Below are 21,249 nucleotides of genomic sequence, written 5' to 3' on the forward strand. Positions count from 1 at the left end.
TTTCTATAAGAAAATTGTAACTTTAATCTTGCCAGCAATTTTAAGATATACATTGTAATGAATTTCTAGCATTATAATAGACAAAAAGAAAACATATTTATCATATCAATTATTTGTGAGTTATTTACAGTAAAAAAAAAAAAAAAGACTCACTGAAAGCCACTGGAAGATGACTCCTCTAATATGAGAGAAGAAACCAAAGATGGAGATAAGTAAGATCCAGGAAGGGGATTCACCATTGGAGAGACACAAAGAGAAATCTTAGGATGACATCTCATGGTTTAATACCCTGATCCAATATTCACTTTGCAAAGCTCACCTTGCTGTGCTGGACAACCCTAATCGATTCATCAGTATGAATCAAGCCCCTTCACTGAAAGACCCACCTTAAACCAAACCCCCCAAGAAATCTCATAAATAAAAATCCTGCTTTCCCCTTGAAGACATCACTAAGACTATGTCAAGGTAGTGTGCTCTTCTTGCCAGTAAGTAATAATCTCAGCTTTTCTTTATCAACACGTATCCCGGTGATATTCTGGGCGAGCCAGCATTTGACAATCTACTTATCCAAAAAATATAATTATTTTGGAATGATGGGGAAAGGAAAAATGGAGGTTTAAGGATAATGTAAGAAAGCTAAATCCTCATAACTTGAAGGGAAAGTCAGCACATTAGTTTAATTGTCAATTGTTAAGCCCTCCCAGCAAATCTTTTCTGGAGGGAACTATTTCAGAGGCAAAGAAACTATTGCAAAGTAGCAACAATGGTAACATACCTACGATGATAAAAACAAGACAAAATCAAACATTTACATATAAGGGAATATTTATACTTTGTGTGTTATTAATCTGCTCACAGTCTCAAATTACATTTAACAAAACACAATTCTAAGATTACATTCAAAACGTTTTTTGAAGATTCAAAACGATTTTATATATTTTAAAATATAATCCTTTAAAATTAGACTTCAATAAAATTACTACAGATTATTGAGAGGATTATAGTTCTTTCTTTTTCAAAAGAACAGTGACTCGCCATTTGAAAAACACGCTTGTCCTACTCTGCTTAGACACGATTTTCCATATTCTTAAACTTGACAAAAGAACTAAATGATTCAGCAATCTGACCATGTGTAGAACATCTATTACTGAAGCTATTTTTGGAGTAGCTTCCTGCAGAGGAATAAGGAAGAAAGGTGAAGAGATGGAGGCTTTGGCATGCATCAAGTAGGACAAAGAGGACTAAAAAAACATCACAGCTACTCTCACTTTGTTACCTATTCTGTCATAAATAAAAATAAATACATAAATATATAGGGTAATTATTTTGAGAACTGAAAAGAGATTTAGTAAGCATTGAATAAGTTTGAAAAAAAGCAAAAAAATACTTCTTTCTATAAAAAGATTTATTAATTCCAAAATAACTACTAGCTACAGCCATCACTTTTGACATAGAAACATATTATATGAGAAATTATACGTGCAAGCCATCATATCAACAAGTTCAATCATACATTTAAATGCCAACTTAAAAAAGTCTATTTTCAGGGTGCCTGGGTGGCTCAGTCGGTTAAGCATCCAACTCCTGGTTTTGGCTCAGGTCATGAACTCAGGGTCATGAGATCCACCCCTGTGCTCAGCAGGGAGTCTGCTTGAGATTCTCCCTCGCCCCCTCGCTCCCTCTGCCCACCCCCCCATGTACATTCTCTCTCAAATAAAAAAAACTTCAAAAAAATTAAAAAATAAAAAAGTCTATTTTCTGTGTCTGTTACCAAAAGCATGTATATATATATGTATATATATACACACATATATATATATATCCTTTTATATTTATTTATCACCCATTTTGTGTGTGTGTGTGGATATATATATATATTCAATCTAGTTGCAAGCTATTTTTCCAGTCTGATTTTTTCTACACACAATGTAATCCCCACAGGGGAAAGAAAGAGGGAAACTAAAAACCGGACTAGTAAGCAGGCACCAATATGGAGATTTCCAGTCTTTATAATCTAGGAGAGCTAGATATAACAGATATGAGGAAAGAGAAAAGACCTCAATTTCATAATCATAGGCCTTTGCTCACTTGAATCTGTAGTTCAAATTTCCATCACATGCATGATCTAACAAGACTTGTCATAAACAATGATTCCATGCTCCTAACACTCCTGGCAACATTCTCTGGAAAGACCTAAAACTCAACTCAGGGTTTACAGCATTCTGACTATCCCAAACTACTAACCTATGGGGAAAAGTTAGTATAAGCAAGAGTCAGCAAAAACTTCAGGCAGCAAATGTAGAACTGCTCAAATATTAAGAAAATATAGTAACCGGATAAAGACTATGGAAGATCTATGTTTAAAATTATTAGAGAAATAAAAGAAATCTAAACATGAAAAAATATAAGGTACTATTAATAAGGAGATCTGGGCATTTATGAAAAAAATCATGCAGAACTTCTAGAAACAAAAAATTATGGTCATTATTAAAAAGCAGTAGATGGACTGAAAATCAGACTAGACAAAACTGAAGAGACAGTTAATTAGCAGATAGCACTAAAGAAGTAAAAAGAACGCAGAAATGTAGCAGAGAGGAAAAAGATGATAGAAATTTTAAGAAAAAAAAGGATAGAACAAGAAGGTCCATACTATATCTAGCAGGTATTTAAGAAGTAGAAAGAGAGAAAATGGAAGGAGGCAATATTTGAAAATATAAAGACTCAATAAGTTCCCATAATTAATAAAAGATAGGAATCTGCAATTCAGGAAAGACAAATACTAGGTATGCTAGTAAAATTACCATATTTGATCAAATCTAAGATACCATCTTAAAATTATTTTAAGTAACACCTGGTGTTACCAATAATAAAACACCCAATAATAAAATAATTTACCAATAATAAAATATCACTTAGAATTTTTATTTCATTATTCCTCAAAGAGTTCTTTCAGATTTGTCTAACCATATTTTTAATCAAATATCATCCTTATACATACATAAAAATTAAGCAAAACAAATTCATTAAATAAATGAACTCCAAAATATCCCGATTTACCATAAAGTTAGACGATGTAGTTCTGGCATAATGGTGTACACAAATAGATGGAACAGAAGAGAAGGTCCACAAAAAGACTCATTTGATTATAACTCAATTCCAACAAAGATACAATTCAATGAGTAAAGAAAGATCTTCTCAACAAAAGGTGTGGAGCAAATAGACATCCCTATATGGGAAAAATTAACCAGGATCCCTACCTCACACCACACACAAAATTTAGTTGAAGATGGGTCAAAGGCCCTAAGTGAAAGGTAAAAGTATAAGCCTTTTGGAAGAAAACTGAGGAGAACATATTAATGATCTTGGGATAGGCAGAGCTGTCTTGTTCAGGGCAAAAAAAGGAACTAATGATAAAAGAAAACTAGCTGATAAACCGTACTTCACTAAAATGTAAGCTTCTACATATCAGAAACATTATTAAGAAAGCAAAAAAGCAAGCCATGCAGAAAATACACCCAATACATATACCAAACAAAGGACCTGAAGCTAGAATATAGATCTACTACAACTCAATGATAAAAAGATAACCTATTTTTTTCTTCAATGGGCAAAAGACTTGAACTGATACTTCATATGTTAGAATGGCCTAAAAGTACTTGAAAAGATGCTCAGCATCCCTAGTTATTCATCAAGGAACTATAAATTAAAACCACAACGAGAATCATAGAATCACTAAAATTATAAAGACTGTCAATATCAAATGTTGGCAAGGATGTGGAGCAATTAGAACTCCCATTTATCGCTGCTGGAATGTAAAATGGCATAATCACTTTGTAAAACTGTTTGGCAGTTTCTAATAAATGTAGACATCCACTACGTTATGGCTCAGTAATGATGCTCTCAGTATTCACCTAAGAGAAATGAGGTACATGTCCACCAAAATACATGTATAAATAAAAGACTACAAGAATATTCATAGCAGCTTTATTTTCTGAGGGCCCAAAACTGAAATAACAAAGATGCCTATGAACAGAAGAATGAAAACACAAATTGTATTATAATTAGAAAATAAATGCAACTCAGTTCATTAAAAAGAATTACTGACACTCACCACAAAATGGATGAATATCAAAACATGTTTAGTACACAAAGAGCACATATATTTTATACATACTTCATGAAAAGTTCAAAAACAGGCAAAATTAATTTATGAAGACAGAAGTCAGAAACTTCCAGGGCAAGGAAAAGTACTGACTGGAAAGGGGCACAAGGGAGCTTTCTGAAGAGAAAGAAATGTTTTCTATCTTGATCTGAGTGGTAGTCAGATGAAAGTACATTTATGTAAAAAAAAATCACTGAACCGTAGAGTTAAGATTTGTGCATTTTACTGTATCCAAATTACACCTCAACAAAGTATGGAGGAAAAGTCTTCACATTTAGAGCCCAACTTCCTTTTTTTTTTTTTAAGATTTTATTTATTTATTTGAGAGAGAGACAGGATGAGCAGGGGGAGGGGCAGGAGGAGAGGGAGAAGCAAACTCCCCACCAAGCAGGGAGCCTGATGTGGGGCTCAATCCCAGGACCTCGAGGTCATGACCTGAGCCCAAGGCAGACGCTCAACCTACTGAGCCACCCAGGCACCCCTAGAGTCCAACTTCTGAATCTCTATTCAACTAATAATGTCCATGCTTTTCACACCATATTGTCTTCTGTGCCATCAAGAACATTGGTGATGCTGGATATCCTAAAAGTGTGCTCTGATATGGTGCACAGAATTTTCTTCCAAACTAGTGACATCCATTCTGTGTATTTTTATATTGTTAAAGTAAAGAAACACCAGTACTGTGTTCTGAATGTTTGTCTCTTCTCCAAATTCATATGTTGAAATCCTGACCCCAAAGGTGATGGTATTAGGAGGTGGGGCCTTTGGGAGGGGCTTCAGTCACAAGGGTGGTTCCTTATGAGTGGGATCAGTGCCTTATGAAAGAGATCTAGCCTCCTCCACCATGTGAGGACACAGAGAAAATGTGCCAGCTATGGACCGGAAAGAAGGCTCTCACCAGAATGCAACCATGCTGCCACCTAGATCTTGGACTTCCCAGCTTCTAGAACTGTGAGAAATAAATTTCTCTGTTTATAAGCTACCGAGTCTGTGGTATTTTGTGATAGATAGCAGCCCAAATGGTGTGAGACACCAGTGTGAATCATACCACAGCTTCCTGTTGCTTTGAAATGCTTTCATCTCTTCCAAGGAGTTTGCTCAATTTCTCCTGCCTTTGGGTGCATTGCTTGGCATGTGATAAGCAAACTCTCTGAATCTATCCCAGTAGCAAAATATAACACAGCTTTGCCAAACATGGTTTTCTTCCTTTTAAAGTATTTGATTGTTAATTTGCAAGAAAATGTGGAATTGCAGTTATGCCTCCAAAGAAAAGTATATTTCACTAATATTAGATTTATGTCTGTTGTTCATGCCTTTTTGAATACAGAAATGTTTCATTTCCATGCCAAATCTTGGTGTAACCTTTTTTTAAAAAAGATTTTTATTTATTTATTTGACAGAGAGAGACAGCCAGTGAGAGAGAGAACACAAGCAGGGGGAGTGGGAGAGGAAGAAGCAGGCTCCCAGTGGAGGAGCCCAATGCGGGGCTTGATCCCAGAATGGCAGCATCAAGCCCTGAGCTGAAGACAGACGCTTAACGACTGAGCCACCCAGGCGCCCCGTAACTCCTTTTTAAAAAGATCTTATTTATTTTATTTGAGAGAGAGAGAGAGAGCATGGGCAGGGAGAGGGGCAGAGGAAGAGGGAGAAGAAGACTCCCTGCTGAGCAAGGAGCCTGAGGTGGCCTCATCCCAAGACCCTGAGATCAGGACCTGAGCTGAAATCAGAGGCTTAACTGACTGAGCCACGAAGGGGCCCCATTGGTGTAATCTTTTTAAATACATTTTGAACAGTGATTAAACTCAAAGCATATAGTACCAATAACATGAAACAAGCGTAGTATAAAGTTATGACCAAGTTCACATATATTTAGCAATGAAATTGTCGTAGCCTATCCAATAGTGATTTTAAGAAGCCATGCATTTTAAAACATATTCAGATTTCTAAGTTGGTGAAATGTGGAAAAATGTGCTTCCAAATCGGTGAAATATGGTTAGTTCCACATCCCTACACATCTTAGTGAGTCTGAAGAACTTCAAAAAGAAATCTTATAATCTCAAAAGCTACCAAAGAAAAAGAAGACCATGTACAAAAAAGATAGTAGACAGTTTAATGATAACAATAGCGTTCAAAGACAATGAAACATGAGCTTCAAACACCTGGGAGAAAAATAACTGTCAATCAAGTCAGACCATCCATCATGAATAAAGGCAAAATAAACACATTATTAGACAAACATAGACTGAGACAGCTTACCACCAGAGTCATTTTAAAGGAAATTTTTCTAAATTATATATTTTCAAAAGAGTGGTACACCCAAACAAGCGTGTGGGTGAATCCAAATAAGCACTGACTGAAAACACCAACAATTAAAATATCTAATTTTGGGAGTAAAAAGATAAAAAGAAAAGCCTAGGAAACAAAAACATCTAAAACGGCACAGGGTTACCGGATTAAATGATTCTAGGGTCCTTATTTAAGAAAAGGGTAGGGACATGTATTAACTCTATAATTTAAGCCAAGTGTGTACTTTAAAACGTTAAGAGTAACCATTAGAGTGAATAAGAAAGAACAGAGAAAACTCCATCAACCCACAGTAAGGTACACACACACACACGAAGTGCAGAACAAATAGCATGGAATAAAAGCAAAGTGGTAAATTTATCAGTAATCACAATTAGTACAATAGACTAAAGGCTCTAGTCAGAAGAAGGATTCTCATAGTTAAAAAAGAAGTTGTGCGGGGCGCCTGGGTGGCACAGCGGTTAAGCGTCTGCCTTCGGCTCAGGGCATGATCCCGGCGTTGTGGGATCGAGCCCCACATCGGGCTCCTCTGCTATGAGCCTGCTTCTTCCTCTCCCATTCCCCCTGCTTGTGTTCCCTCTCTCGCTGGCTGTCTCTATCCTGTCGAATAAATAAATAAATAAAACCTTTAAAAAAAAAAAAAGTTGTGCATCTTTACAAGAAAAAGGTTGAAAATAAAAGAATATGTAATATGACTCAATGAGAAGAATTCAGCATCACTTCTGCTGCTACTCCTGCCAAACGTACCTAATCTGAATCTAATCATGAGGACACATCATTAGACAAGCCCAAACTGAAGGACATTCTACAAAATAATAAACCACTATTCTTCAAAAATGTCAATGTCATGACATACAAAGAACGATGCACATACTCTTGCAGATTAAAGAAGACAAGGGAGACATAACTATGGGATGCAATGCGTGATCTTGGATTTTCTTTTGCTATAAAGGACACTAGTGAGATCATTTTTTTTTAAGATTTTATTTATTTGTCAGAGAGAGAGAGAGAAAGAGAGAGCACAAGCAGGGGGAGGGGCAGGCAGAGGGAGAAGCAGGCTCCCTGCTGAGCAGGGAGCCCGATGACATGGAGTTCGATCCCAAGACCTTGGGATCTTGACCTGAGCCGAAGGCAGACGCTTAACTGACTGAGACACCCAGGCGTCCCTGCTAGTGAGATAATTAAGAAAACCTGAATGGGATCTACCGATTAGATAACAGTATCCTATCAGTGTTAATTTCCTGATTTTGATTATTGTAATGTGGTTATATAAGAGGCTTCTTGTTTTTAGAAAATACACACTGAAGTAGAAAATACACCACTGAAGTGGCGATGAAGGGGCATCATGCCTCACCTTACTCTTAAATGGCTCAGAAAAAAAGAGAGAGGGACTTGTAGATAGAGGACACACAGAATAATCAAAAGAGAGGGTAAAGCGGGGCACCTGGGTGGCTTGGTTGGTTAAGCGTCTGCCTTCAGCTCAGGTCATATCCCCGGGTCCTGGGATCAAGCCCCGCATCAGGCTCCCTGCTCAGTGGGGAGTCTGCTTCTCCCTCTCCCTCTGCCCTTCCATCACCCTTGTGCACGTGCAAGCTCTCTATCAAATAAATAAATACAATCTTAAAAGAGAAAGAGAGAGGATAAAGCAAATGTACTAAAATGTTACCATTTCAGGAATCTTTATACTACTGTTGCATCCTTTTCTGAAATCATGCCAAATTAAAAATTAAAAAAGGTTAAAGAACAAAATAGATAAACCAGGAAAAAAATAACCAAAAGAAAGTTGGTATTAACATTAGACTAAATAAATGTTAAGGCAAAAAAGTATGATTAACTTCTTTACCTATACTACGTAGTTAGAACAGTGCCTGGCATGCGTATAGTTCATGCTCATACAACTCTTACTCAATGAAGGAGTCAGTAATAAAGACAGTTAAAACACGATGATCAAAGGAACAATTTACCAGGAAGATACACCAATTTTATCCTTGTGTGCACCTAGAAACAGCTTCAAACACTGACCACATACTAGGGAAACATATTGATAGTGCGTATTGACTGGAAATGTTGAATGTATGCTCGGCAATGTAGCGAACCTCAACAAACCTCACCAATTACATATGATTCACACTCACTGGCCACAATGCAACTAAATTGGAAAAGAATGACCAAAAAAGAATAATTAACTCATACATATCAAAAATTTTCAAATATACTTCTAAATAGCACATGGATCAAAGAAGAAATCATAATGGAACTTAGAAAATATGTAGAATAAAATACTAAATTTCAAAACTTGTGGGAAGAAGCTGAAGTGGTTCTTGGAGGGAAACGTATAGCTTGAAGTGCTTCTGTTAGAAACTAAAAAGGACTGAAAACTAATGTATCAAATATCCAACACAAAACTTTAGAAAGAAAAAGCAAATAGAGAAAGTAAGAGAGTTAGGAACAAAAATCGATAGAACAATATTTTTTAAAAGCCAAAGCCAGTTCTTTGAAACTACTAGTAAAATAAACAAACCTCAGGCAATACTAATCAAGAAATAAAGTATAAATAAGCATTATGAGAAACAACAACAGGGACATGACGACAGAGAGAATAGCTAAAAAAAAAGTGAATTTAGATGAAACTATAACATATCAAAATTGACACTCACTATTATTACTGAGCCAATAGTTTAAAACTACCCAGACTATTTTACAGATAAATTCCTCCAAGTATACAAGGAGCAGATGATCTTTAATTTCATATAAAGTGAGATTTATACCAAATAGGAAACCAAAATAGGGAATCACAGAACATTAAAATCGGAGGCACTCAATTCATTTTATGACGCTAGTGTGACCTTGATATCAGAAAAGAATTCAATAAAAAGAAATTACAGACAAATCTCACTTAACATAGATGTAAATATTGTGAATAAAATATTAATAAACAAAATCCAGGAATGTATATGAAATGCAGCTCATAAAATACATAATAACCAAAAATGCTAGAATGACTTACCATTACGAAATCTTATAATTTCCAAAATTAATAAATAAAAGAAGAAAAAATCCATATGATCAGTTTAAGAGCTGTATAAGAATCATCTAATAAAATACAACAACCATTCATAAATAAACTTAAGCAAACTAAAAATAAAGGATAATTTCTTCAGACTGATAAATGGCATTTAACAAACATAGCTAGTGATATGTTTCCTTTAAAATCACGAAGAAGGCAAGGATGCCCACTTTTGCTTCTTTATTCAGCTTTGTAAGGGAGGTATGGTCAAACTGGAAGGTCAGTCTAGCTCAGTCAAACAAGAAGAAACAAAACATATAATGATTAAGGAAAAACTATAATTGTTCACAAAAAAATAAAATTTTCTAAATAGAAAATCTAAGATAACCTACAGATATATTATTAGAATTATTAAGTGTCAGAGCATGGTTGCTAAATATACGATCAATGAACCAAAACCAACTGTGGTTCCATATACTAGCAACAACAGTAAGAAATCTATTTCTGATCAAAATAATTTACAATAGCAAAAAAAAGTATAAATCTGGAAAGAAATCTAACAAAAACAAGCTATCCACGGAGAAGAACAAAAATCATTAAATGTGACAAATATGAATTGAGAGATATGCTGTATTCATATGTGTCTTCATATTAATATGCCATGTTCATATTATGATAGTAAAGGTTCAGTATCAAAAATGTCAATTGTCTTCAAATTCAAAGATATTCCAATCAAGCGACCAGTAGGGTTATTCATGAAACTTGACATGCTATTTCGAGAATGTATATAGAAAAAGAAAATAAATAACATTTTTTTTTTTAAAGGAAGAATGGAAGGCTAGGGAAGAGAAAGGAAGATTGGGGAGCTCATGCTACTAGTTCTTAGTGTGTAATAGAGATTACAGTTACTAAGATAGTGTTATATTGGAACATTAGACAGAGACCTAACAGACCAGAGAGGCCAGGCACAGACTCATGCATATGTGGATATTTAATCTGCTAGAGGGAGACACTGCCCAGGGGAGAGGGAAGGACGGAAATAATCCATTTTTCAATAAATGGTGCTGGAACAATTAGCAATCCATATGAGAAAAAAAGAAAACAAAGCTGGATTTAAATTTTACACCACAAGAAAAGAATCATTTCCAAATAGATAAAACATGTGAAGAGCAACTTCAAATCTTCTGTTAGACAACACAGAAAAATATCTTCATGTCCTCAACCTTTAAGGAAGGATTTTTCAAACAAAAAAACCAGAAACCATAAAGAAAACTATTTGATTTTTACTTCTGTTCCTCAAAATACAGCAGAAACAAAAGAAAAAGAAAAAAAAGGAAAAAACACCTGTCATTCCAGCGGGCAAAGGATAAGACCGTTCAGGCAATCTAAATGAGAAGCAGTCTCAATTATCACAAAAGAAGAAAGAGGGAAGGCATTCAGCCTCACTGGAAATTCAAATTAAAATCTCAATGCAATGTAATTTCAGAGTTAAAAGACTGGCAAAAAATAGAAGGTCTGACAATATCAAGTATCAACAAAAACGTCAAGTTAAAGGAACTCCCAGGTAATACTGATGGAAATGTAGTTTGGTTGTACCAAATTTTTGTATCAAGTTTTGGACAAAACTTGATGATATCTAATAAAATGAAATGATGAGCATAACCCTGGCACCCAGCAATGCCTCTCCCAAGCTCTACCACTGAGCATTCATTGTTCAACAAATGCAGGTTGCGACCAGCTTTTCATTGGTTAAGAGATCAATTCAGTAGGTTGAAACCAAAGTTTTTGATAGAAGAGCAAGGGTAGGCATAGCTTCTTGAAATGCTTGCTTCTATTATTTATAACGTGCCCATATAAATATTTAATAACTGGGTATTTAATAACTGGGTTTTCATGTAAATTTTATTTATTACCATAGATTATGGTCTGAAAGCCACTGTCCTAGAGAAACTGTTATACATAGTCACCAAAAGACATGTGCAAAAATGTTATTTGTGACACTTTTTAAAAATAAAAAATTGGAAATACTACTGTCCATAAGTAGAAGAATGAATAGTTAATTACAATCTTACAATGGAATGCTACATAACAATGAAAATTAGTGAACCAGAGCTACAGATAATAACACAGACAAATCTCAAACCATCTTAATAAAAGCAAATTACAGGAAAAAAGTACGGTATGATGAACATTTAAAAGCATACCAAAAAATTACTTGCTATTGTTTCGGGAGGGGTACATACATATATGGCAAAGGAAACAGACATTCATGGGAATAAACACCATACTCAGAATTGTGCTTACCTCTGTAAAGGAGGGAGGGAATGTGATGGGGGAGGGTTACGCATTAGGCCTTAACTATACTTGAAGGGCTTTTATTTATTAAGTTGATTGGTAGACAGACACACATGTTGGTAATATTTCCCATTCTTTTCAGAATGTCTGAAAGGTTTCACAATTGTTTAAAAGGGAAAGCTACCATATAAACAAAAAAAACATTTGGTTTGAAATTTATAAAATCTCCCAGAAAAAAATCAGTGACTTTAAACTACAATAAACACACAAACAAAAACTTTTCTGCATCAAAAACATCAGAGAAGTTTTCTGATAAGATAGTGAAGTAGGTAACGCATTTGTTTCCTCCTACATGATTTGATGGGCAACAATAAAAATACGCAAAATGGGTAAATCCACGTAAATGCTAAAAACAAGAGAGTCATCGTTAAGCGATCCCCACTTTTTGTGAATTTCAGGGAGCTGGAAAGTAGACGGGATCTCATCAGCGATAACCCCGAGAAACCCACAGCTCCGAACTGGCCAGAGGCATGCTGCACCTAGGCCACAGCAGTCCTCTCTGACCAAATGCCGTCTTACCCCGTGCTCACACTCAGTACACGCAGGGAGCGGAAGTGGACAGTAGTTAACTGTGGCTAATTAGGCAGACGTGTAATTAAAGGTCTGTCTACTCAACCACTATTCCCAGAGCAGCAGCTATCCCACCTCAGCCTCAGCCCACTCCCACCCCGGCCACGCACACACACAGGCAATGTACAGAGCAGCTGGCTGCAGAAACCCTCAGCTGGAGCCTCGGGGTCTGTTCTCTCAGCAAAGCAGAGGATCTGTCCAGGAAGGATGGAGAGTGTGGGTGTTTCATCCATGGAGACGGTTAATAACTGCTGCATTAGAACCAGCGGCGGAAAAGGAATGGCAGTTTCACCCGGCAGAGAAGATAGTAAAGTCCTTCTATCCCCCAAATAGTCGTTCTCTTATTTTAGCAATTACAGAGTGAGCCTCCCTCTTCCCTTCCGCTCACTCTAAAGGGAAGCCTGCCAACGTGTGGGATTCAACAACTTACACAAATCCAGTGATCATTCTAGGGAGAGAGCTTAGAGTTAAAAAGACCTATTCGACTGTGCAGGAGACCCAGTTAGTACTTAACACAGTCCTTCATTTAAGGATTACCAGCCACTGAAGAAAATCAAAACCATGAAAGAAAAAAAGAAAAGCAAAAGAATAAGTGTGATAACTGACCCTAGAGAAAAGAAGAGACACTGGAGGAAAAAAAAAATGAATCTTCAGATTTAAAAGTCTCTTGGCTGTTTTAGGAAAGGATGCTTTGAAAAAGAAACAAAAGTTGGATCCAGTCTTATGTATCCTTACATGTATATTCAAATTTCCTATAAATTAATATGCGTGATACTTATCATCATGATGATACCATATGCATCATACTTTTTAAATCTTTTTAACTTTTAGAAGCTAATACAATTTCCTTTTTCATAGATGTTGGCTGCTGCCTAAGCTATAACAGTAATGATCACACATCATACTCACTGGGAAATTCACTAAGCAATTTCCTGGATACACATTATGTACTTTCCAAATGTAAGAATACAAGACAGGAATATGCAAAAGTCAATAGATGTCCGTGCCCCACTCTACCAAAGCTTTTTGGATTCTTACCATACCCAATGTCCTGAGGACAGATCGAGTCCAGCGTGAGCAGTTCCTAGACTCTCAGCAATGTAACAGATTAACTCCATCTGGATGTCTTTTAAAATAAACAAGCCATTTCCAACATTTAAATCCAATCTGGGGAGGGCCTGACAGAATTTAGGGGCTCTGGAATAAATCCATGTCTTGGAAAAAGGTTCTGAAATTATCCCAACCTCCGAGAAGATGTGAGCATTACTGAGCTCTGATCTTCTGGGAAAACTTCAAAATGAAACCAATCTGTACAATGAGGCCTAGAGATAAGGCATCAACTGTCCGTCAACCTTTCCAAGTGTGCCATTTATATTACACTTAATTATTTACTAGGGAACTCAATGTCTCAAAAAAGTGAAGAGTTAGATTGTGCCTTTAAAAGTACTTGAATGATATCCACAGAGAACCTAGTATTTTCCTATTGCACGTAAAGAAAGGAAGCTTGTTTAAAAAAAAAAAAAAAAGAACAAATGTTTTTATATATCATTAGAAGTCTTCTTGGCCCGTATCACATCATACAGCCAAAAGTCCTATTTCTAGTGCTCCTCACATGTGCACAAGTACAAAACACCCGAGCATCAGGCTGTTATTTCGTTACTCAACTTGAGTTCAGCTATAAATCTAACACAGTTCATCTTCAGAGTTCCAGAGTCGCCTTCCTGTAGTTTTGCCCCCACAGTGTGAACTTGTTTCCTCCTGCTCACATGCCATCTCTTGATCACCTTTATGTCTTTCTTAAGATTCAACAAGCTAAAAAGGATCCTAGAAATAATCTAGCCCAAGGCCGTCACTTTAGAGAAAAGTAAACGGACACTTACAGAGTTGACGATTTACCCAAGGTCACCCAGCTAATGAGAGCTGAAGCTGTGAGAGAACGAGTCTCTGATGCCCTGCGCAATGCTTTCTCCACTATACCAGCCTGCCTCTTTCACCACGGCAAAGGAAATGATATGCATGTCTTCACAGCCCTCAGCCTCTCCTCTCTGTGCCTTTTTCCCTCCTGGTCCAACAATTTACCAACTTCAAGTCACCAATAACCTTCTTTCTTATTAATTCTACTCCCATGATAAAACAGGAAAGAATTCACTACTCATATTAGCTAATTCATTTATTGATAATACTTCTGTTTCTAATTTTACATTTATCTTTTAAAATGAAAAACACCTTAACATTTCTCAAATCAAAATATAAAGCTTAATAATTATATCCACAATTAAATTCAGAAAAGAACGTAAGTTACCATAGATTCTTACTTTGCATGAAGCAATGCCATAACATTTATTTCATTTCCTTAGAAGAAAAGGCAGAAATCATATATCGATTCCATTTTAATACTCACCACAAAAGTGATTTGATTGTGTCGCAGGTTAAGTTCAGTTAGTGAATCCAGCCCATTAAGATTATCAACGTGACTTAAAAGGTTCCTGGCAAGATTTAAAACTCTCAAATCACACAAATGACTGACGTTTTCGATTTTGGTAATCTGTTAAAAAATGAGAAAGGGATGATTAGCAGGCAAAATTCGCATATATGCATGTTATAAAAACCCTAAAAATAAAATATTTAGTCACTGGATTCAGTGACAGGTTTATATGAAGATACTTAAAAATGTATTTCCAGGGGCTCCTGGGTGTCTCAGTCAGTTAAGCACCTGCCTTTGCCTCAGGTCGTGATCCCAGAGTCCCAAGATGGAGCCCCACGTCAGGCTCTCTGCTCAGCGGGGAGTCTGCTTCTCCCTCTGGCCCTCACCCTGCTCTCATGCTCTCTCTCACTCTCTTGCTCTCTCTCTCAAATAAATAAATAAAATCCTTTAAAAAATGGATTTCCAATTTCCTCTGCTGTAGATAAGAAGTCATTTAACTTGTGAAAATTAACTAAAGGAACATATTTTATAATTGCACCACAGTAAATGTTTGAAGTAAATTTTATCAAATAATCAGCAAGGCCATCCTTGGGGGCATCTCTAATTGCCCAATACTGTGCCAGGTCCAGATCAAGGTGACAAGAACTCTCTGCCAAATAAAAACTTACTGTGAGTCCCAGGCAGAAGCTCACCATGTTTCGACCAAGCAAGACAGCCCTCTGAGAGGAAAGGCAAGGAAAAGGAATGCTACCACACCCCCCCGTTCATTCCATTTATACCGCAGGATCCTGAAAGCCGTCAAGAGTCTAAATGGAAAAGATACAAAGAGCGAGGATCCCGAGTGGAGAGTGAGGATGGATATTCTTTATTAGTGGAAGTGCTTAAGGGAAGAGACAGATAACCTTTAGCCAGAGTGCAATATGGTGGACATTAAGTGTTCAGAACAAGAGGACTTGAGTCATGGAACGGGCACATACACACAAACTCTGACCTGCAGCTTAGGAGCCCTGACTTGCACAGTAAGGTAGGGTAAGGAAAAGCTACAAAGGATTTTAAGCCCCACTAGTGTAAGAGAGCAAGCACAGCGAGATGGTTCTCTATGACACGTAAGTAGGGGTCCTTGCGGGGGACTTCGTCAACCAACTACTTAAAGTTAACAATGAGTCATACAAGTAACACTTTTCTTCCAAACATTAAAAAAAGTTTTCACCATCACTAGAGATTTTCTCATCTGTACTGTCATTTCGGTACAGATGAGAAAAAATTTGAAATTTTTTATTTAACACTTCAAAGTGGATGTTGGCTAAAAGAACGTTTGCTTAGATTTATAATCCAGTTTGCATGTTGTTATTGGACCTTCTCTTACATTCAAGAAATACCATCTAGGGGCGCCTGGGTGGCACAGCGGTTAAGCGTCTGCCTTCGGCTCAGGGCGTGATCCCGGCGATCTGGGATCAAGCCCCACATCAGGCTCCTCTGCTGGGAGCCTGCTTCTTCCTCTCCCACTGCCCCTGCTTGTGTTCCCTCTCTCGCTGGCTGTCTCTAGCTCTGTCGAATAAATAAATAAAATCTTTAACAAAAAAAAAAAAAAAAGAAATACCATCTAGATTCCATCTAGGTTCAAAAGGGAAAACCTGTGTTTATTATAAATTCAGTAATACATAAAGGTGACATCTGACCATGCTTTAAAATTTGTCCTAAGATTTTTGGTCTAACTAATGTAAAATGAAAATAAATAAAAATTATAAAAGAAGAAACAAGGTTATCAGTATTCGTAGATGATAGAATTATGTACAATGAGATGTGGACAAAAGCATTTCAAAACTAAATAAGTGATAGAATTTTAAATGTACAGAATCAGCAAAAAGCAAAATAGACACTGTGAAAAATCAATGTCATCATAAGCTTGAGAAATTCTCCTAAAATACTAAGGAAAAATGGAGATAGGAAGAATAAAAGATAAGATGGGAATGTGGAAGACAAATAATATAGATGTAACAAACACAAATGGAAAAGCAAAATTTAAATACATAAAATAAAACTTTTCTGAGAACAGGAAAAATAAAAATATATAGAATGAAGGGGCACCTTTGTTACATGACATACATGGAGTGTCTTCCCCCTTCTGCTACTAAACCTGGGGCATTTCTTTTAGAAAACTACCTTACTCTAATTCCTTGGTCATGGTGGGACTGATAATTAGAATGCCTACCTTGCAGAGTTACCTTTTCTTAGTTTGGTAACTCTGAAAAGGAACATTACTAATTCTAAAATATGGGTATCAAGAAGTAATTTTTAAAAAGTCACTGGGGATATTGTTCGGCTTCTTGGTTTGCAATCAGGCCAGAATTGTGTGCAACGTCTCTGATGAAGCCTATTACGCATTGCAGCCATGGACAAAGTCACAGTACGTTATAAAAATTTCAGCGAAAGGTGGTGTAGGGTGGTGTAGGCTCTTGATTAGTTAATAAACTTCATAGCAAGAAGAAGAAATGATGGGAATGTCCGAAAGCCCAATCATGGGTCATACTGATCAGAGAGAGGGTCTCCAGGAGACTGCAGGACTTCTTAATGCATCTAGGAAAGCCGGATACTCCAGGCTCATCTTTATGGAGAAGAGTAACCCAGACTGCTCTGTCTGGATAAAGACAACCTTCCGACTCAGCAATGCTGAAAGGGCAAGTGTCTGCTTTCAGTCAAGCAGTCACAGAAAGGGCAAGCTCTCCCTGAAGGAAAAGATGGCCTTGAAAGAACAGATCCTTCCGGAAGCACATTTGTGTCCATGTTAAAGCAAGCTTTTACCAAGAGAACAAATTCTGGAAGACCAAAAAAAAATCTACGTCAGAAATTGAGAGCCAACCTCTCAGATTCCTCTATATTCTTCACTATTCAAATATAATCAATGGCTAAATCTTGATGTTTCCACTTTTTAAATATTTATCCAATCTGCCCCCTTATTGAATCCCTATTGTTACTACTTCAGGTCAAGCCACCACCACTTTTCACACAGATTACTGGATTAGTCTCTCAACTGTTCTGTCTCCAGTTTCGCCTTCCTGCACCTCTTTCCATCCGCCAATCTATCTCTTGAACAATATTATCACTCCTCAGACTATTCTCACATCTGGAAACCAATTACGGTTTATTTCACAATGTACACCAAATATCATTTTTTTTTTAAGATTTTATTTATTTATTTGACAGAGATAGAGACAGCCAGCGAGAGAGGGAACACAAGCAGGGGGAGTGGGAGAGGAAGAAGCAGGCTCATAGCAGAGGAGCCCGATATGGGGCTCGATCCCACAACGCCGGGATCACGCCCTGAGCCGAAGGCAGACGCTCAACAGCTGTGCCACCCAGGCACCCCACCAAATATCATTTTTATTTCTAATGAAAGTAAGCTCCGAAAACAAAAAATATTCACTTAATTTCCTTTAACTACCTGATGCTTTTTTTTTTTTTAAGAATTGGACATTGCTTCACCTTGAATACTTTATCTCCTGACTTTTTAGAAGCCTAAAGTCACCAATGCTGTCTTTGCTTTGAAATATTCCAAATTTCTGCTTAGTGGATTTAGATATTTTGAAACAAGACTTGGATTTTCATGTAAAACTTCCTTCTTGTAGTTATAGAGCCTTGAGAAATAATTTGTGTGATACAAATATTTAATCTCAATACGTGGAATAAGTACAAACACAAAGCTGAAATTATATGACATAACACAGGTCAGCTAACAAGGAATAGAACATTTTTGATCAACTTAACGGTTGGTAAATACATATAGATCAAGTGATATGTTATTCATATACCAGGATCCCTCACAGATCTTGGGTAATGCCCAATGAATTCTTAAAGGTAGGGGCGCCTGGATGGCTTAGTTGGTTAAGCATCTGACTCTCGATTTTGGCTCAGGTCATGATCTCAGGCTTCTGAGATCAAGCCCCACATCAGACTCCAAGCTGGGTGTGGAGCCTGCTTAAGATTCTCTCTTTTTCTCCCTCTGCCTCTCACCCCCAATTCTTGCCCTAAAAATAAAAATATATGTATATATATATATAATAAAAAATAAATAAAATGAATTCTTAAAGGTATATTATAATGTGAAAACTATATAAATATGTTTAATCATATATACATTGAAAAATAAACTTTAAAAATCGTTACCATAAAATATTGCAATTAGTTATGAATAGTTTTAAAAATAGTGGGCTATAAAAAAATAAAAATAAAAAATAAGTAAATAAAATAAAAATAGTGGGCTACAAGATAAAATAGCAATTCCTCAGGTGTGGCATACAAAGCCCTCCACGATCTGGCCTTTCCTACTTCTCTCCCCTCATTTCTCATTGTTCTTCAACACAGGCTAAATTCTCAAGCAGTAAAAAAATACCGTGTTGGTTTTCGTCTCAGTGCTTTTGCATATGATATTCTTTTACTGACAAAACTCTTTAATTCTTCTTCCCCTTCCACCCTCACCTAACTGGCTAGCTTCCCTACTAGAGTGACACTAACCAGCCTGCAGAGCTGGACAGTTCCCAGGCCACCAACATTCCTCCCATTCCGTGCACACACAGACACACACAGATGGGGCTGGGTGAGATTAAAACCTAGCGGATGTGGTCTGTCTAGATCCATCAAGGTTTTCATTCATTACATTAGCTTTTCACCAGAACGACTGGGACTAGCAGCTGTTAGAAAGCCTAGAGAGATCACACTGAAGTCTGCACTTGACCAGCTGCAGGTGGCAGTGACAGATCTTGTTAGTCAACAGGCGGGGACTCATGGATCATTCCAGAATGTACACTTACTACCTCAGGAGAGGCTCTGCCTTCTGCGGGAGTATGTAGCTCATGTTGCTGTTCATAAATAAATACATTTCAAAGACAAAAATTTCAATGGGAGAGCAAAGGACTAAAAAACAGCGAAGGTGCTCAGAGAGAGAAGGAGGGGGAATATAACAAACCAGATAGAAAAATTCAGACAGACCGACAGAGGCAAACAAACTGACCCAACAGAATAAAGAGTCCAGATTATGAAGTATCGGAAATAGAAATCAAAACTACAAAGAGACACTACTTTATACCAATCTAATTGGCAAAAATTAAGAAGTATGACAATTCCAGAGCTCTGGGTGGTGGCCGCTGCTGGCTCTGGCTTCCCGCCGGGGGAGGGCGACGTGGCTTGGACAGCAGATCTGTCACCTCACGCCCCAAGCCCACCCTTCTCTCCTCAGCACCCCGCTGCCACGGCAGCCCAGCAAGTGGCCCAGATGCAGCCACCAAGCGTGTGGTGGTGGGAGACAGAGCTGCAGGTAAAAGTTGCCTACTGATCGGTTAAACCAATGATTCTCTAGAGAATACAGCCCCACTGTCTTTGACAACTACTCTGCCAATGTTATGGTAAATGGAAAACGGGTGAATCTGGGCTTATGGGATACAGCTGGACAAGATTATGACAGATTACGTCCCTTATCCTAGCCACAAACAGATACGGTCATAATTTGCTTTTCTCTCCTGAGTCCTTCATCATTTGAAAATGTTCGAGCATGGTGGTACCTGAAGTGCGACACCACTGTCCCAACACCCCTATCATCCTGGTGGAGACTAAACCTGATCTCAGGGACAACAAAGACATGATTGAGCAACTGCAGGAGAAGCTGACCACCATCAGCAGCCGTGGGGTTTGGCCAGGGCTAAGGAGATCAGTGCTGGAAAGCACCTGAGTGCTCGGCTCTCCTGCAGCAAGGCCTCAAGACAGAGTCGGATGAAGCTCTTCGAGGATTCTCTGCCCTCCACCGGTCAAGAAGACGAAGAGAAAATGCCTGCTGCGGCAAATGTCTGGGCCCCTCTCCTGCCCTGTCCACCTCGGAACCTTTATATGCTTTGCTCAGATATGGTGGAACCTTCGCACACAGTGCCAAGTTTTTGTTACAGATTACTTTTTCCATAAAACCATTTTGAACCAATCAATCATTTTTAGGTTTTATTTGCTTAAAGTGTAAGACTTCAAACATTCACATTATAGTAAAATTCAGCCCTAAAATGGCAGGCTCTCTTAAAGTCCTATTTTTCAATGTGAACTAAGTTCACAATGCTTGTGAACTAAGTTGCATTGTTGTGCTGAGAACACTAGGCGCTAAACCACTCAAGATCTTTGACTTTAGGAACAGACTGCAGGAAAACACTACGGAGGTTCCTCAAAAAGTTAAAAATAGAGCTACCCTGGGGCGCCTGGGTGGCACAGCGGTTAAGCGTCTGCCTTCGGCTCAGGGCGTGATCCCAGCGTTCTGGGTTCGAGCCCCACATCAGGCTCCTCTGCTATGAGCCTGCTTCTTCCTCTCCCACTCCCCTGCTTGTGTTCCCTCTCTCACTGGCTGTCTCTGTCTCTGTTAAATAAATAAATAAAATCTTTAAAAAAAAAAAAAAA

The 21,249-nt window shown here is 37.6% G+C and overlaps 1 protein-coding gene and 1 pseudogene across 3 annotated transcripts in view; one reads left to right on the forward strand and one right to left on the reverse strand.

Annotated features, from left to right (window-relative positions):
• LRRC49 (leucine rich repeat containing 49) overlaps positions 1 to 21,249 on the reverse strand; it is a 150,789-nt gene that overhangs the window by 107,825 nt on the left and 21,715 nt on the right. For all 3 annotated transcript variants that reach the window (XM_040643037.1, XM_040643038.1, XM_008708526.2), the window contains one exon: positions 14,800 to 14,943. In XM_040643037.1, coding sequence (XP_040498971.1) covers positions 14,800 to 14,943 — 144 coding nt within the window. The remainder of the gene's footprint in view (positions 1 to 14,799; positions 14,944 to 21,249) is intronic.
• Positions 19,915 to 21,038, forward strand: LOC103679110 (annotated as a pseudogene).

The sequence above is a fragment of the Ursus maritimus genome, unplaced genomic scaffold (assembly GCF_017311325.1).
Source record: "Ursus maritimus isolate PB19 unplaced genomic scaffold, ASM1731132v1 scaffold_27, whole genome shotgun sequence".
NCBI lineage: Eukaryota > Metazoa > Chordata > Mammalia > Carnivora > Ursidae > Ursus > Ursus maritimus.